Source organism: Alternaria metachromatica, assembly GCF_023757995.1.
Source record: "Alternaria metachromatica strain BMP 0045 chromosome Unknown scaffold_26, whole genome shotgun sequence".
Classification (NCBI taxonomy): Eukaryota; Fungi; Ascomycota; class Dothideomycetes; order Pleosporales; family Pleosporaceae; genus Alternaria; species Alternaria metachromatica.
The window spans coordinates 278850-295826 of NW_026055517.1; the positions used below are offsets into that span (position 1 = coordinate 278850).

Below are 16977 nucleotides of genomic sequence, written 5' to 3' on the forward strand. Positions count from 1 at the left end.
CGCTGCTTCCACCCCTTGAGGCATCCATTTTACCCCGCTTGAGACAATACATCCATCAAAGTTGCACCCATTATTACTACAGAAGCGCACGGGGAAGAATATCCGCTATCTCATCTGATTCTGTTTTACTCATTTTGGCTTCTCTTCTTCTGCTGCGCTTGCTTAGATTGTGCATCGTCTTCCACTCACCAGTCGCTCAACCTGCGAGCGCTTCTGCGCGATGGAGACGCTCTATCCGACGCGTCTATCGAATAGTCAGATGCGCCTGCTACACATCCTACCCTCTCAAACCCCTGAGTTCCCAGTATCATGCGAGCTTCGCCAGTACGAGGTCGACGATAATCCCGCATATGAAGCACTCTCCTACTGCTGGGGCGACTCAAACGACCGACGTGAGATCCTCTGTAACGGTACAATGCACTTGGTGACGGCGAGCCTCTACGATGCGCTTGTGAGGTCGCGGCTGACGAATGAGGTGCGCATTGTCTGGGCAGATGCACTGTGCATCGCTCAGTCTGACGATGAAGAGAAGAGTTCGCAGGTCCGCCGCATGGATTTAATATATCTTCGCGCCAAACGCGTCGTTGTTTGGCTTGGCAACGACGAGGATGAGCACGCCTCAAAGGTTAAGCGTTTTTTCGAATCTTTGGAACTGATCGATGGTGATCCGGAGGATTGCGATTCCACTTGGCGCTTACCAGACGCAGGCGCAGCTTTCGCCGCTTCCTTACCATGGCATTCACTGCAAGCCTTTTTTTCTAATCCTTGGTTTCGTCGCATGTGGTGTATACAAGAGTTCAGATTAGCAGCTGATTTGGTATACTACTGGGGAGCCGAAGAACTCTCCAAGTATACTGCAGTACGTCTAGCGAGCTGGAATATGAAGTATAGCCGACACCAAAGGCCCGTCTCAGTTACAATCACCGTGACTTATGCCTGGCGAATGAACGGTCCATTGTCGGAGGACAAATGTCGTCTCTTAGGAGCTCTCAGGACTTACAGGCGTTGGCATGCTACGGACCCTCGAGATAAGGTATATGGTATCCTTGGGCTGACAGAGCTTGGCGAAGAAAGGAGCATTGTTCCCATTGATTACGAAAAGTCTGCTCCAGAGGTTTTTCACGACGTTGCCACTGCGATTATCAGATGGACTAACGATCTTGCAATCTTTGGCCATGTCCACCATGATGTGGACTACGACGGCCATCCAGAATACGAGTCTTGGGTTCCTCAATGGGATCAGTGGCAGCTTGTACCACATGATCGGATGAGGGGTGGGCTGTGCCCTACGTCCAGTGCATACGGAACATATAAGTTTACTGTGCCGAACGAAAGTATCACACAGCCACGTGGTCGGCAACTCATTGTATGTGGTTCAGTATATGGAACTGTTTCTTCCACGACCGTACTGCATGGAAAATGCTCGGACCTCAGCTATGTAGGTCGACTTGAAAGTACGAAGCTTACTCTGGATTACCCCGTTGATTTCCTTCTCGACTACTGGCGGCAGGCGGTATCCCAAGAAGCCCCAGTGGGCAGTGATCTGAGTCCCGCCATGATCTGTATGGCACGAACATTGACTGGAGGACAGGTCAGAGAAACCTTTAATTACTACGAAGCAAGCGAAGAAAATGTGACGGAGTATTTGCAGAGTTTCTTAGATTGGATCAGACTGCTATATATACTCTCCAAACATGTAACGGAAGATGGCACAATCAAGTACGACTTTTGTGAATCTGGAAGTGGTTGGAAAATCTTTGGAGAGCTTGTGGCCCGTTTCTTCTATTCATGGGCATTGTTTCGTATCAAGGACGGATCTTATGGCCTCGGCCCTGTCTGTCTACGAGAAGGAGATCTTATCGTGGTTTTAGAAGGAGCATACACGCCAGTTGCGCTACGCCGCCGGGGCGAGAACTACCTTCTTCTAGGCCAGGTGTACAAGGACGAGATCATGAATGGAGAGTTGATCGAAGAGATGGAGAAAGGAGTTCGGAAACGACAGCAATTTTGCCTCGTCTAATTTACGAGGATTTGAGCAAAGATCGAAAAACAAGGATTACCATCACCGCCCTCCTCAATGCTTCCGCAAATACAAAACCGCCCACCCCAACAACCTATAAACCACAACAATAACCAGGAAATACCCGACATACTTCCCCGTGTGCCCCGTCCCAAACCCATAAACCGCCAGCACGGCCTTCCCATCCACCAAACACTGATCCTGCAACGCACTCGGATACATACACTGACACCCCCCGCCCTCCAACCTCTCACACTCATAACTCCTCTTCCCAAACTCATTGACCATCATGCCCCGAAAGACATACGCCTGATAATCGATATAATGAAAAACATACCTCCAAAACACATTCAGCGTATCCGGCTGCACCATAAACCCATTCACGCACATCCAAAGGCCATTCGCAAACGCCGTCGCCGCAAGCGCAACAACGAAGATGGGAATGAGCGAGGAGAGGAGAACGACTAGAGACTCCGCGGCGAGTAAATCCAAAAACAACCACAGCACCCACATCCAGAAACCCTCAGCGCCGGGCCGGAAATTGCCTAACCAGTAGCTCACCACGGAGAACAGTATGGTGATGAGGAAGAGGTACGGCACGCCCACGACAAAGTTACTCAGCATAAACGCAGTGGGGCCGTATAGTCCATTCGCGCGCTCTTTGCTGTATATGGCGAGGTCTTCGAGGTACGCGGGGATGTACGCGACGGCCATGAAGGACATGAAGGCGCCGCCGAAGAAGATGGCGTTGGTGAAGGCTTGGATGTTGGATTGCGTGGGGGAGAGACGTAGCCAGACTGTGCCCATCATTATGGCGAGGCCGAGGTACATGGCTATGCGGATGCCGTAGGCGACGATGTCGCGGTGGGATTTTAGGAAGGAGCGGTGGGTTAGGGTTAGGGTGGTGTGGAGGGCGGAAGTGGGGGTGTTGGAGGCGGTTGGAGAGGATGTGATGGGGGTAGATGAAGCTGTTTCGGCGGCGGCACGGATGTTGGCGGTCAGGGAGGCTGCGGTGGGGGATGCAGCCCAGGAAGTGTGGAGGTGGGTGAGGCGTTGCTGGGCGATGGTGCTGTCGTGTGAGAAATCCGTGTTGATGAGGTCGATGACGAATTCGGCTGGGTTCGTGTAGAGTGGCATCTACACACGAAGTGTCTTGTCAGCCCCCCGCTCTCTCAACACTGTACGGTAAGGGAAAGAAAGACAGAACGTACCTCATACCCCAACCCCCCAAACCACCCCTTCACCCCCTCAACCCCGCCATTAAAAACCACCTTCCCCCCACTCAACAACATCAGCTTATCAAACAACCTCCACGTCGCCGTCGACGGCTGATGAATACTCGCCACCACCAAAATCCTATACTTCTTCGCTATATCGCGTACAAACTTGATGACTTCGTAGGCTGCCGCTGAATCCAGGCCACTGGTCGGTTCATCCAGAAAAAGGATTCTAGGGGACGTGATGAGTTGGCTGGCGACGCTGACACGCCGTTTCTGGCCGCCGGACACGCCTTTGCGGATGGGGGTGCCGATTAGTGTGTTCGAGTGGGGGGTTAGGCCGAAGTGAGTGAGGAGGGAGGTTATGAGGGTTTTGCGGGAGGAGGCGGATATGGAACTAGGGGCGGTGAGTTAGAATGCTTTGGGATAGGGAGGGGCCATGTCGATTACCTTGGGAGGGCGAGCTGAGCGGCGAAGTAGAGTGTTTCGCGGACAGTGAGAGAACCGATTAGGGCGTCTTCTTGCTCGACGTAGCTGCTTAGTTTGCGGAAGGAGGATAGGGTTGTTGGCGCGCCGTTGACTCGAAGTGTTTGTTGGATGGTGGCTTTGGGTATGGCGGCGCGATGAGCGAGGATGTTGAGGAGAGTCGTTTTACCGGAGCCACTGTGTGGCTTTCGTTAGGTATCTGTATATGAGGCTGGGAATACTCTGGACGTACCTTGGACCCATCAATGCCATCATCTCTCCGGCTTCGATCATGCCGCTCACGTTGGATAGGAGATCAATTGGCTGTTTAGACGTCCTATCTTTGACCGTGACAGTGATATTCTCCCAGCTGAAGCTTTTGACTTCATCGTTGGTTAGATGCGCATAGTCAGTGCCTGAAACACCCTTCTCAACGTCCTCCGCAGTACTAGCCGAAGACATGATTGAACTCGCGAACCTGATCAATGCTTCGTGATGTCTTCGTCTTGGATGTGAAGCTAAGTGAAGGTACACTTATTGCGCACGAAATCCGTAAGAGCTAACCAAGTACAATCCAACAAAGAAAGGGCAGCCCGCAAGCATATAACATGCGTCTGACCCCCGATACACTCACGCCCCCAAACCCCGACAACCCACAGCCCGCTGCGAAGACCCCGACGGTCCGATATCACAAACTGTCATCGGCGACAACAATCAATTCAGGTCACCGTAAGGGGTGGCCTGAAATCTGTGATATGCGGCGCTGAGATCTGCCACCTCACATGCATGCACACCTCAGGTAGGAAACACCCTTACACCATCATCAAGTGAGATCAGCATAATCTTGTGGCTGGAAGCTGTCTTCCAACGGGTATCTGCACGCCCGTATCGAACGGTTCTAAGCGAGTGTGGGTGATGAAAGCGTGGCGTGCAGAGGCGAGATAGATGGTATGTGGGTGTTGTGTTTGTGATTCGCTCGTACAAGATTGGGATGCAGGATGCAGTATGTTTGAGTATTAGACGCCGGATTCGGGGTCTTATTGGAAGGTCTCCTTGCAGTGCGGTGCGGCGTAGTATCATGCCTACTCCTACCTACTCCAGTTCTTTCCTGTGACAATGGATTCGGTCCAGCAAGCACCTAGGCAGCGTTACACTCTTGCAGAACGCCTGTACATCCACCCCGATAACGAAGCGGTGAAAGCCTTCCACAAAACCATCATACCACATCATGTCAGCAAAACGCGCCGTTCCGCGGCGTAGCTGAAGCCCCATCACTGGGCCAGCCTTATGAGCAGTTCGGCGACGTCGCACGAGGCGGCGTCCGTGCGCGTACAACGTCGCCGAAGATGACAGGGGCGTAGATCTAAGCGACTCAGCGGGCTTGCATGACCCCAGGCGCATCTTTTTGTATTCGTGCTCCTGGTGATTTGATTGCAACGATTTGGAGTGGGTACGGCCCCGGACGCCGTCTTGGCTATGTATGCTGCTGCGCGCGTTCCCAAAACGTTCGACATGTCAGATCTATTGTCGTGTAAGGGGCTAAGGATAAAGGTCATGTTTAAATTCGCCACTATAGCTAAGGTGATACTACAGCTACTACAGCTACAACAGCCTTTCCTGAAAAGAAACGTCGCCACGCAACAGAGTGGCCCAAGAAGATGAGAACCCGCGCATATCAATACATAAACTCACTAATCTCCAACAACTGCGCATCCAACGCCCTCTTCGCCTGCACACTAGCCTCCCTATTCTCCGCATTCAACTTCTCTTCATACGTCATCTGCAACAACTTCTTCACTTCCTCTTCACCAAACACTTTGCGTGGGACGCCGAAGCCCTTGCCGTAGTCTTTGGCCCGAGCGATAATCGCGTCTGGGCCTGCGGTGAAGAGATCGAAAAAGAGGGCTGCGTAGGGCAGAGTGGCGCCGTCCTCGATGTTCTTGAGGTTCTGCTGCAGGACGAGGATGTTGAGTTGCATCAGCGCGCAGCCGTTGGTGTTCATGCGTGTGATTTTGGAGGTGCAGAGGTTGAGGAGGTAGGTGTCCATTAGGGTGGCGAGGCCGCGGGTGATGTGCACGTATGAGGCGGTGGGTATGTAGGTTGATACTTCGGTGTCGAAGGAGACGAGCGTGGCGTTCAGAGCTAGGATGGCGGGGTCGGGGTCGCTGAGTAGTGTGTCGATGTAGATGTTGGGCTGGATGCTTGCGTTGAGCGAGTACAGGATTGTTGAGCGTATGGAGAGGTGCAGGGTGCGAAGTACGCGTGTGCTGAGGGCTTGGTAGGTTCCTACTACTGCGTCGAAGATACTGCTCCTCGATTAGTAGGTTACGGCTTTTATGGATGTCGAGACACTTACGCGGCTGTATCTGCGCTCAATGGGAGGTAGATATGAGCGCTCTGTGGCCTGGGATCGGCAGAGGAGAGCTGCGTCCACCGTCTATTGTGCCTCTGGCCACTCGACTCAGCGTTGATCGGGTCAGAGGCACGATCACTGATATGTCGAAGTTGGGCGGTCTTGGTAGCCAGCCACTTCATGCTTGTGTACAGCAAACATAAGCTGACGATACTCTTCTTGTCCTGTATCATGTCCGCTTGATCTAGAGGCTCATCGGCTTCGACTGCTTCGATCAAAAGAGCAACTTCACTTTCGACGGCCTTGTTCAAGCTCTCTTGGTCAGACGAGTCTATTCGCACCAGATGGGCGATGAGGTCTTCCATTGCTTCGGACTCTGACCAGACGGCAGGAGCCTTCATTAGACGACCACTTGCTGTAGCCTGTGATCGACTGACGAGGGCTTTGTACCAGCCAGTGCACTTCTGAGCGTATGTGTCCATTTGATTGACGATGAGTTGAGAGAACGCTTGGTCATGGGGAAGGTTATCCAGCATCTTGCAGAAAGCTGTGATGAGTGTGAAGAATTGTGCAGTACCCTGTTGAGTCAGCATGCGGAGCATAAGACCAATGGAAAACGTACCTTGAAAATGGGCTTCTTTGAGTGTTTCGACCATTGAGTGTCCTCATTGAAAGAGTCAACCTCGATGAAGGTCTGAGAACATAACTCGATAAGGGTCTCATCGAGCTGTGGATGGAAGACGTTGACGAGGAAATCGTCCAAGAACGAGGTCAAAGTACTCATGCTAATGTCAGCGTTTGAGGGTACAACCTCCTTCAACCGGTTCAAGAAGTCTAATGATGGCGGTAATAGTATGCCCATGTTGAACACACTAGGCTCAACGAGCAATTTATGCCCAGTCGCACTGCCATCGAGATTGGTAGCCGTGCTGGTGTTGACATCCTCTGGTCTCTTTGAGTCAGATACAAGTCCGGGCACAGACGTCTTCAGGATGACCTCAAGATCGTCTCGCTCTTTGGAAAGCTCAGACGCTTTTGTATCCACGTCGGATAGCTTGAACATGCGCTTGCTCCGGTCCCGAGGAGCGCGAGAGAATGCGCTGCCAGTAGATGCCTGGCCTTGGCCGCCTCTGTAAGACGCTTCGCCATCCGTAGCAAGATAGTCGTGAAGTAGTGACCGCATCTAGATTCTGTCAGCTGAGCAGCATGTGCAGTACTGCAGATAACCAACCTCGCTTTGATAGAGCTTCCACAACTCTTTGAAGCCGCGGGTCAACGTCGCACTTGATGCACCTCGGTTCTCCCGACGGACGATGCCGGCCACAACATCGTGCACAACCCGGTGGCTTTCCGCAATTGCTTCAAACCGTGCATAAAGGGTCCACATCAAGTCGTTCAACAAAGTTGTTCGAACATCCTCGTTTTCTACCTCAGTCTTTGCCTTGCCCTTCTTCTTGGCGGAGTAAGCTCGCAGTATGCTCGGGTGGCGTTGCGCGACCTCGTTGTTAGACTTGTCGACAACCTTGAAGAGCTCGACCGGTAGGCGTTGCTCGATGGTGTCTACTGCCATGTCTAGGCGGCTCATCTTGTTCAATGCTTCCATGACCAGCCGTATGTACTGGAATGTGTCTGTTTCGGGGTTGTGGGTGGAGTCATCGGTCATCTAGAAATGTGAGTAGTATACATAATTAGGGTGGGCATACTTACTGGTTCTGACGTGTCAAGACCATCAAGGAAGTAGTAAAGCAACCGACCCCTCGCGTCAGTCTGGGCACGCTGAGACAAGTCACCCTTGACTTGATTCTGGGCATACTCCTTCCACCTGTCTTCGCAGTAGGGCGATTTGAGGTAGAGATGGCTGTGGAGTTCTTCGATCAAGATGTCGGTCAGAGACACTTCCTGGTTGCTGAGGTATGTACGCAAGTCTGATAGGGCGCCAATCTTCTCCATCTCAGTCTTTCGTATCATGCGTAGCGCATCTTGTAGTATGTCTACTGCTGTCAAGAAACGCTTCTCCGATATGCGAGCCTCCAGCCGCTCGGGGACGAGCTGAAGTTTTTCAATCGTGTCGAGCATCTGTAGCATCTCATCGTAGTTCTGGGATGTGGTCGCAAACTCCCTGAGCTCTGGCTTGGCTGTAGAGAGGGATGATTTGGCCGCGACAAGCGAGCCTTTGAGGGTCCTGACACGGTGTTGGGAGCTTTGCAGGCTGGATTGGATCTGGTGGAAGGTACCGATGGAACTGTTGAAACCCTGGTGGTGCTCGTTGACGATGCCTTTGAGCGCATTCTGCAGCTGGTCGTGTGTCTGCTGAAACTGGCCAGCTTGACTCGCCAGACCGAGCGAACTTGAGTCCATAAGCTTCAAGGCGACTTCGATGGGAACGCATTGGTCTTTGGTCATGAAGTCCCAGTTCTGCCGTATATATTGGAGGACCTCCTCGATTGCCTGACTGCCCTGTCCGTTGTTTGCGTTCCTGGGGCGGCTCCCATTCTGGCGCTCTCCGCTGCGTCGTTTCGCCTGGCTGCGCTCGATGCTGGTAGGCCGTGTGACCTGGCGAGGGCTCTCGTCACGCCCTGCAAAACCGCCTCCCCCATAGCCACCCGCCCTGCGCTCTCGGTCGCCGCTGGGCCTCCTCTCCATCTCGTCTTCTTGGGCAAGGCCACCGTAGCCACCGGGTCGTCGGGGTCGCTCGCGCTCATTGCTCGGTCGGGGTGGGTAGTCGTCCTGCTGCGCGCTCATGCCGCCGTATCCGCCTGGTCTTCGCGCTCGCTCGCCGCTCGGTCGGCCGTCGTAGCTGCCGTCGCCGCCGCCGTATCCATTATAACCTCCCCCGTTGTAGCTGCCGTTGGCGTTGGCATAGCCTCCATTGGGTCCCGCCCGCGAGTAGCCCGGATTGCGCGACATGGTGCACTCAGGCGTCGCGCAGTGTTGTGTTCCGTGCGTGGCTTATTCGGGCATGCATGGTGCGCAACAGTGAGGATTGCGCGTCATTGGGTGTCCATGTGGTGCATGTGTACTGTTGCGGGGAGCTCGGGGGTGTTGGAGTAGCAGCAGGGATCACCAACGCGAGCCTACTATGAAAGCAAGGCCGAACATGAACATAAAGCATGATACTGTGGGGGTAAAATTATATTGCGCCTTGTAGGTTCTCAACAACATATTATATATAGTCATGCAAAAAAAACTTAAAGAAAGTTCCAAGTTATCTTGTCTGCGCCGTCACGCCTCATAGACGCGCCAAGACATTGATTCCGCACGTTTCGCCGTTCCGCGCTCCCTGGAAGCTCTCACTCGCGATTCTTTATCCAACCACCAACGGAGGCAGCCTTCAGCCTCGCGCCTTTACCTCTCTGCCCTGCCCACCTGATATGTCGCGCTGATCCCGTCTCGTCCCCGAACCAATCGCGAATCCCATCTCCCCGATCGCGACTTCTCTCCCAGCATGGCTGCAGTTTACGCGAATGGCGCGAATGGCGTGAACGGCGCTGGCAGCATGTTCCCACCGCCGCGCTACTCGGACGTGCCCAGCTCCATCACCATCTCCGTCGCCGATGAGGAGGGAGGCCAGCTCGATGTCGAAATTCCCCTAGACGAGCAGATTCAGGACGACCCGACAGAGCTATGCGACATTCTAGAGGCCGAGAAGAGCGCGACGTCGACGTGGGTCCAGGTCGCCGTCGCCTATGCGAAGCGCAAGAGGATAGAGACGGCCATAGACGTGCTGCGACAGGCCACCCAAGTCTTCAACCGCGCGCGCGGCGAAGACAGGCTCAGCATCCTCAACGGCCTCTGCTGGCTGTACCTGCTCAAGTGTCGCGAAGCACCGCGCGTCAGGCCTCGTATGTCATCGGAATCTCTACATGTATACCATGACTAACACGTCCAGAAAACGCAGATTCAGACGTGAAACTCAAGGAGTACTGGATTCAGTCGGCCACCGGCGTACTCAACGATGCCTCCCGTATCAGCCCCTCGCACCCCCCGCTGTTCCTCGCTCGCGGTGTTCTATACCTTCTCAGGGCCTCACTCCAGGGCCCGGCGACGGCGGCCGGCTCCACTGTCAGCCCCGAGCGCATGGAGACGCTCAAGCAGGCTGCCAAATGTTTCGAGGACGCGCTGAGGGCATCCGGCGGCAGGAACCTCATGGCTAAGATGGGCAAGGCCCGCGTCCACTACTCCATGGGCAAGTGGGCAGAAGCCTTGAAGGGATACCAAAATATCCTCGAGAGCTCTCCGGACCTCCTCGACCCAGATCCACGCATCGGTATCGGCTGCTGTTTCTGGCAACTTGGCCACAAGGACGAGGCTGCCAGCGCCTGGCAGAGATCTCTCGAGCTCAACCCAAGTTCCAAGATCGCCCTGATTCTACTGGGCATCTATAACTTCCAGCAGACCGCCAACCTTTCTACCTCCGACCCCAAGTTCGCCGCACTCATCAAGAAGGCGACTGGTGAATACATTCAGCCCGCCTTGAAGATCGACAACCAGTACCCCCTGAGTTGTGCCACAGTCGGTAGCTACCTTGCCCTGAGGAGAGATGTCGCCAAAACCGAAGACGTAGCGAAACGCGCCATCGAACTCACCGACACCAACGCCATAGCCAGCGATGGTTGGTACCTACGAGCCAAGGTCGCACATCAACAGGACAACACTTCACTTGCCGCCGAGTACTACCAGAAGTCTGATCAGGCCCGTGGAGGCGAGGAGCGGGGTTTCATACCAGCCAAATTCGGACTGGCCCAGATGAACGTCCTGATGAACAACTACGATGGCGCAAAGTTCCGCCTCGAGAAGATCCTTCAGCAATCGCCCAACGTTGAAGCCCAGACATTACTTGGCACACTGTTCGCTGAAGACGTTTTTACCGCTCAGAACAACAAGTCCACCGAGGATAAGTCCGCCGAGTTGAAAAAGGCATTGAAGTATCTGGAGAGCGTACAGAGCGCATGGAAGGATCCCAAGAAGAAGGTCGTCCCTGACCAGTCGGTCTTGCTCAACCTGGCTCGACTTTACGAGACCGATCACCCCGAAAAGAGCTTGAAGTGTCTTGAAGAAGTGGAGCAAATGGAAATTGAAGCCATCCCAGAGGAGGATTATCCAGATGGCGTCGAGGAGGGTGCTGAACTCACAGCGGCACTTCGCCAACTCCTACCGCCACAACTGCTCAACAACATGGGCTGCTTCCACTTCCAGGCCGAGCGCTACGTGCGAGCTCAGGAACTCTTCCAAGTGGCTCTCAACGCCTGCGTAAACGCCGAAAACCGCGACGACACAATCGACACGGACGCACTCGTTACCTCGATCAGTTTCAACCTTGCCCGAACTTACGAAGCCGAGGGCCAAGCGGAGGAAGCAAAGAAGGTCTACAACAGTCTGCTCCAGCGACACCCCGATTACGTCGACGCGCGCATTCGCCTTACCTACATTGCATTGAGGGAGAACCCACAAGATGAGGGCCCCAGAGCGATGAAAGATCTCTTCAAAGAGAACGAGGACAATGTTGAGGTGCGAGCCTTGTACGGGTGGTATGTCAACAAGTCGAAGAAGAAGACCTCCAACTTCGCAGCGGACGACGAGCAGCGACTATACAAACACACTCTGCAGAAGTCGGACAAGCATGATCGCTACTCGCTAATGGGCATGGGCAACATCCATCTTGCTATCGCGCGCGAGATGCCACGAAGTTCGGAACAGGATAAAGAGAAGCGTCGGAAGAGCTATGAACGAGCTGTGGAGTTCTTCGACAAGGTACTTCAACTCGATCCGAAGAATGCGTATGCTGCTCAGGGTATCGCCATTGCGCTAGTAGAAGACAAGAAGGACTACTCCACAGCCCTGCAGATCTTCTCAAAGGTCAGAGAAACACTCAAGGATCACAGTGTCTTTGTCAACTTGGGACATACGTATTGCGAGATCAAGCAGTATGCGCGAGCAATTGAAAACGTAAGCGCGTTCCCCTCCCTACATTGTTGACCTTGCTAATACACCCAAGTACGAAGCAGCCCTATCTCGGAACAGACACAACGATCCAAAGATCCTGGCTTGTTTAGGACGAACTTGGTATCTCCGAGCCAAGCATGAAAACAGCATCGCCGGATTCCGAACTGCTCTCGACTACTCCAAGCAAGCGCTCGCGGCCGCTCCTGCAGACCTCAACTCTCAGTTCAACGTCGCTTTCGTCCAGTTCCAGATCGCCACCCGAATCTACCAGCTCACCGAACAACAGCGCACGCTCGAAGACGTCGACCAAGCCGTCACAGGTCTCAACGAGGCGATTGAAACACTTGAGAAGCTCACCAAGGAGGAGAACCCGCCCTTCCCACGTGCCGACATTACCGCTCGTGCAAACATGGGTCGCAACACCATGGTGAAGCAGCTCGAGCGTACCCGCGAAAAGCAAGCCGCCTACGAAGGCGAAAACGCGACCAAGCTCGACCAAGCGCGCCGCATCCGCGAAGCCGAAGTGCGCCGCCGCGAGGAAGAAAAGGCCCGCGCAGAAGCAGAGGCCCTAGAGAAGAAGCGCAAGTACGCAGAAGAGCAACAGCGGCTCCTCCAGCGCGACCGCGAACTCATGGAGAAGCGCAACGAAGAAGAGCGTCGCCGCATGGAAGAAGACGAAGACAAGGAAGTCCGCAAAGCAGAGCGCAAAGCACGCGGCCCCAAGGGCCCCAAGCGCAAGAAGAAGGACGCCGACTCCGACACCGACGGCCTGCCTTCCGACGACGACGAGCCACGCTCAAGACGCAGACGCACTACAGCAAGTGGCACCGAGGACCTATCCGACGAAGAGCGGCCCCGCGAGAAGAAGAAGAGGAAGCTCGCCCGCAAGAGCGAACCAGTCGGTAAATACAAGTCTGCGGAGTTCATCGACGATGAGAGCGACGAGGATGGTGCTGCGCCCGCTGAAGACGGAGACAAGGCTGGGAGCACGGCGGGCAGCGACGACGAAGGTGCCGCTGCTGCTGCGCCTCGTCCCCGCAAAGCCCGCGTCGTCGACGACGAAGATGAAGACGACGACGCTATTGCCGCCCCGAAAGCTAATGGTGACACCGCCATGGACGACGATGAGGATGAGTAGCGCTATCGCATGTCGTTCCATGGCGAAGGCCAACAGTCTTGGAAAAAGTATCACCATCTGGCGTTCGTTTGAGTTATCTGTCTAATCCTTTTTCTTTTGGCGCCTCTTATTCTTCCTTTCTTCTTAGTTCTTGCATCAGCGCTACGGCGTCTCCGGGGGTGGGGGCAGACAACGGGGGGAATCAATATCATCAGCTCCGTTTTATTGTACGGCACTACTAAAATTTGTATACCATCACATGCAGGGGCGGGGCTTATAGAGATGCAATTCAAAAGAAATGTATAATATGAATTCCTTTTATGATTTCGTGCTGATGATGATATCTTTAAGCTGCACGTCAACCTAGGTATATCTGGGACACCCTGGAGCCTACATTAGGATAAAAACACGCAAAGTAGGTGGCCCAGGGTCAACGTATCCTCCAGGGTAATCAGTTTCTCCATCAAACAGCCCATTCGTCCTTGTCGTCAGTTGCGGTGATGAAAGGTTCGTTGACGAGCTTAACGGCAAGTTCACCGCACAGTACACTAAAACACATTGTTAGCACAGCAAAGAAGAAAACAGCACCTCATACAAGGAAAAAAACTGAACAGGCCTGCAGCCTACATCGACATGAAAACCTGCAAAGTAGGTGCCCCAACGTCGATGTAGGCTCCGGAACTATTCAGGTTTTCCCGAAATTGAGGTGACAGCAGAAAGGGAAGACTCACCAACTACTCCCCACCAACGCATCCAACTCCCTAATCGCCCTCTCCCTCCCCTTGCCCACCTTAACCCCCCTCTGCACCTCCGCCTGCAACTCCGCAATCCTCTTTCCCCTCGCAATCCCCGCCAACTCCACCACCCTCTTCGCAAGACAATCACTATGAAAAGCATGCTGGCACGGAAACACAAAGAACTGCCTTGCCAACAACGGCAGCCCACACACATAGCACCGCTCCCCGGGTTCCACAATCGCATAACGCTGTTCGAGGGCCTTGATATCCGACTTGATATGTGTAGCCGTTGCCTCACTGTCATCCATCTCCTGCTTCAAGCCATCGATCTTGTGGCTGTAGTCTTCGAGGGCGGCGCAGATTTCCTCTTTGAAATCGTCGATGACGACGAAGTCTGGGAAGAAGGGGATGAGGTCTTCGATGCGCAGGAGGTCGACGCGGCGGAGGAACTCGATGGCGGTTTTTATGCCGCTGGATTGCGAGATTACTTTTTTGGCGATGGCGAGCCAGAGTTTTTTGCGGAGAACAGGGGAGGTGTTGGAGCGGTCAGCGACGCTTGAGGCGAGGTCTATTTCGTCGTATTTTAGGGCGAGGTCGACGGCTTGCGCGTATTGTTGCATGGAGCTGTAGATGTGAACGCAGGATTGGACGCGCTTGTGTTGTATGCAGAGGCGGAGGGCGAAGTCGGCGTCGTAGTTTTGCTCGTGGGCGAGGGATTGGCCTTCGAGGTAGGCGAGGAGGGCGGATTCGTCGGTTGTGGGGTGGGATGCGTAGATGGAGATGAGGGTGTTGTGGATGGCGGCGTCGGTTGAGTTGTGTTGGTTGATCTCGAAGAGAAGGTAGCGGACTGCTTGGTTCTGGTTCAGCGTGGCCTTGGTGTGGTTGTTGTAGTTGAGGAATGCTGGGATGAGCTTCTGCGCGTCGAAGTTCGAGTGTCGCATCATCACATCGACGAGCTCGACTGGTACGTGGGCCATGAGCACAGAACTGTACTTGTAGAAGATCTCGGGATCTGTCTGCTTCTTGAGGACGTCCAGAGATTCTTGCCAACGCTCACGCTGCACCCAGTACGAGAGTACGTAGTTGTAGTCGTTGACCACAGTAGCAAAGTAGAGCAGCTCTTCCTCTCGACCGTGACTGCTGATGATCTCGTATACAGTCTTACGGTCAAGATCAGCTTTGTACTTGGTTACAAAGTCTTGATACTCTTTCCGGATGACTGATAGTTGATCATGAGTCTCGGCGGTGTTCATACTCTCTGAGAGTTCTGCTTTCGTGGTAATGGTGTCATCGAGAGTATTGAGCTTGGCCATGTATAGTTCAATCAACCAAGTAGCGACCATAGTCCGTTGCATTATCGATGACTTCTTCAATGTGGACAGTTTCGTCACCAGGTACTTCCGTAGCGCGTCCTGCTCACCATTGTCGATGAATGTCAGTGCGACTTGCTCAAACGGCTTCGTGCTTCGTCCGTAAACAGTCGCAGCCTCCATCCACTGGCTCTTGCCAACAAGGTAGTCACCAGATGCCGTCGCCACTGCATCCTTCTGCGCTGGTGTTTTGGCGTACTGCGATGCAGCCTCGAATTGTTGTGCTCGGAGCATGATCTTCCAAACGTCGCGACTCTCGTCTTCGACAACGATCTCGAAGATCTCCTGGCTCGTGAAAAGCCAGTAAGTATTCCTCTTCCAGTCAGCTACCAGACCAAGCGCACTTTGTCCGGGCTCCAGCACGACTTGGTCATGGACGACAGTGTCGTCGAGGCGGTTGATAGCTACGACTCGGCCTTCGACTAGCTGAAGAATATGCCACTGGCTCAATATCATCGAACTGACAGGATCTTGTGTCCGTCGTGTGCGCCCGCTAGCAGTTTGTGAAGGCGGCACCTGTGATCTAGGCAACATCTTTGAGTCTCCAAGAACTTTGCCGCCAAGCTCAGAAGTATCCTGTGATAGATACAGCTTCCCATGCAAAACGCCTTGTGATGTAAGCCAGCCGAAGATCCTCTCGGCGTTGGAGTCTTCGCGGTTTGGGCTGTCGTTGTGCTCCGGGGAGATAGCAAGTAGCGAGGCTGCCGTGGGGGCCACATTGGAGACCTCATGTACGGTCGCAGATTCACTCTCGAACAGCTTCGAGAATATAGATCCGCTTCCTTCTGATCCCTGACGTCCAACTTTGCCAGCGAAATGTAGGAAAGTCGAAGGTGTCGCGACGATGATGCGCCGCAGATCCGTTCTCCCGGGCACCGTATCTGTCCACAGCCCAGTAATAGGGCCATCGTTCGTCCGGTATACGCTCTTCAAGTATCTACCAAGCTGTTAGTACGAATCATAAGATGTCTCAGAACCGCGTTGCCAAAGCATAGCATAGGAGATACATACTAGTAAAAAGTTAGCAAGATATTTTAAGAGCTATCAGTGGCAGCTACGTTACCCTCTCCTCCCGCCTGTAGAACTCGGATGACGGCTCGATATACACTTCGTAAACGTTGCCGTCTGACGCTCCCACGAGTATCTCGCGCGTCGAAGCAGTGGGTTGCGAGGGATTCCACGAGATACTCTCTATGACAACGCCCTTCAGCCGTGACAACGCCTTCGGTGTCCGGGATTGTGTATGGAGGTAGTAGTTTTCGGCGAGGGTGGTGGTTATGATGAGGTGGGATGCGGAGGGGTCGAGAAAGAGGCGTCTGATGACACCCACTTCTGAAGGCTTCTTCGGGAGGTCGATATCTTATAATATATGAGCGGTTGTCCAAGTCTTTTGTGTGGTGTGTGCATTGCTATACGAACCGTCTATATCTGCGGGACTGTCCAAATCGATGCGTAAGATGCGCCCGGTGGACAGAGCCAGGACGACGACATTATTCGCTACTGCAGCCGCTACAAAGTCGGAAGATACTGTGAACTGTAAAGCCACGCGCTCTATGCTGAACATGGGGCCCGAGGCGTCCTCCTGCATGTTGCTTGTGCTGGGCGGCGCATACCCGCTCGAGGTGTCGTAAGCCATGGTGGGCTTGGAATGTAGCTCTCAGCTATCGTGGGCTCGTAGTCATTGTTTGTGCGATCACCCGCTGTCTCAGTGCTCCTTCTCACTCTGCTGCGGCTTTGGCTGTAGCTGTGGGCGCA

General features: G+C 53.8%; 4 protein-coding genes across 4 annotated transcripts; 1 reads left to right on the forward strand and 3 right to left on the reverse strand.

The window, feature by feature from the left end:
- Positions 1-1805: 1805 nt before the first annotated feature.
- J4E83_008700 (uncharacterized protein) lies at positions 1806-4164 on the reverse strand (the record flags this gene model as incomplete). Its single annotated transcript, XM_049335594.1, has 5 exons — positions 1806-1836; positions 2358-3157; positions 3232-3634; positions 3688-3900; positions 3956-4164. The coding sequence occupies 5 exons, from the start codon at positions 4162-4164 to the stop codon at positions 1806-1808; spliced, it is 1656 nt and encodes a 551-aa protein (XP_049185330.1).
- A 1213-nt stretch (positions 4165-5377) lies between these two features.
- Positions 5378-8962, reverse strand: J4E83_008701 (uncharacterized protein; the record flags this gene model as incomplete). Its single annotated transcript, XM_049335595.1, has 5 exons — positions 5378-6008; positions 6059-6633; positions 6678-7238; positions 7287-7718; positions 7763-8962. 5 exons carry the CDS (start codon positions 8960-8962, stop codon positions 5378-5380), a joined length of 3399 nt encoding a protein of 1132 aa, XP_049185331.1.
- Positions 8963-9500: 538 nt separating this feature from the next.
- On the forward strand, positions 9501-13136 carry J4E83_008702 (uncharacterized protein; the record flags this gene model as incomplete). The annotated part of the gene is made up of 3 exons (XM_049335596.1): positions 9501-9897; positions 9945-12001; positions 12051-13136. 3 exons carry the CDS (start codon positions 9501-9503, stop codon positions 13134-13136), a joined length of 3540 nt encoding a protein of 1179 aa, XP_049185332.1.
- Positions 13137-13578: 442 nt separating this feature from the next.
- Positions 13579-16858, reverse strand: J4E83_008703 (uncharacterized protein; the record flags this gene model as incomplete). The annotated part of the gene is made up of 4 exons (XM_049335597.1): positions 13579-13663; positions 13847-16159; positions 16281-16581; positions 16642-16858. 4 exons carry the CDS (start codon positions 16856-16858, stop codon positions 13579-13581), a joined length of 2916 nt encoding a protein of 971 aa, XP_049185333.1.
- Positions 16859-16977: the final 119 nt, after the last annotated feature.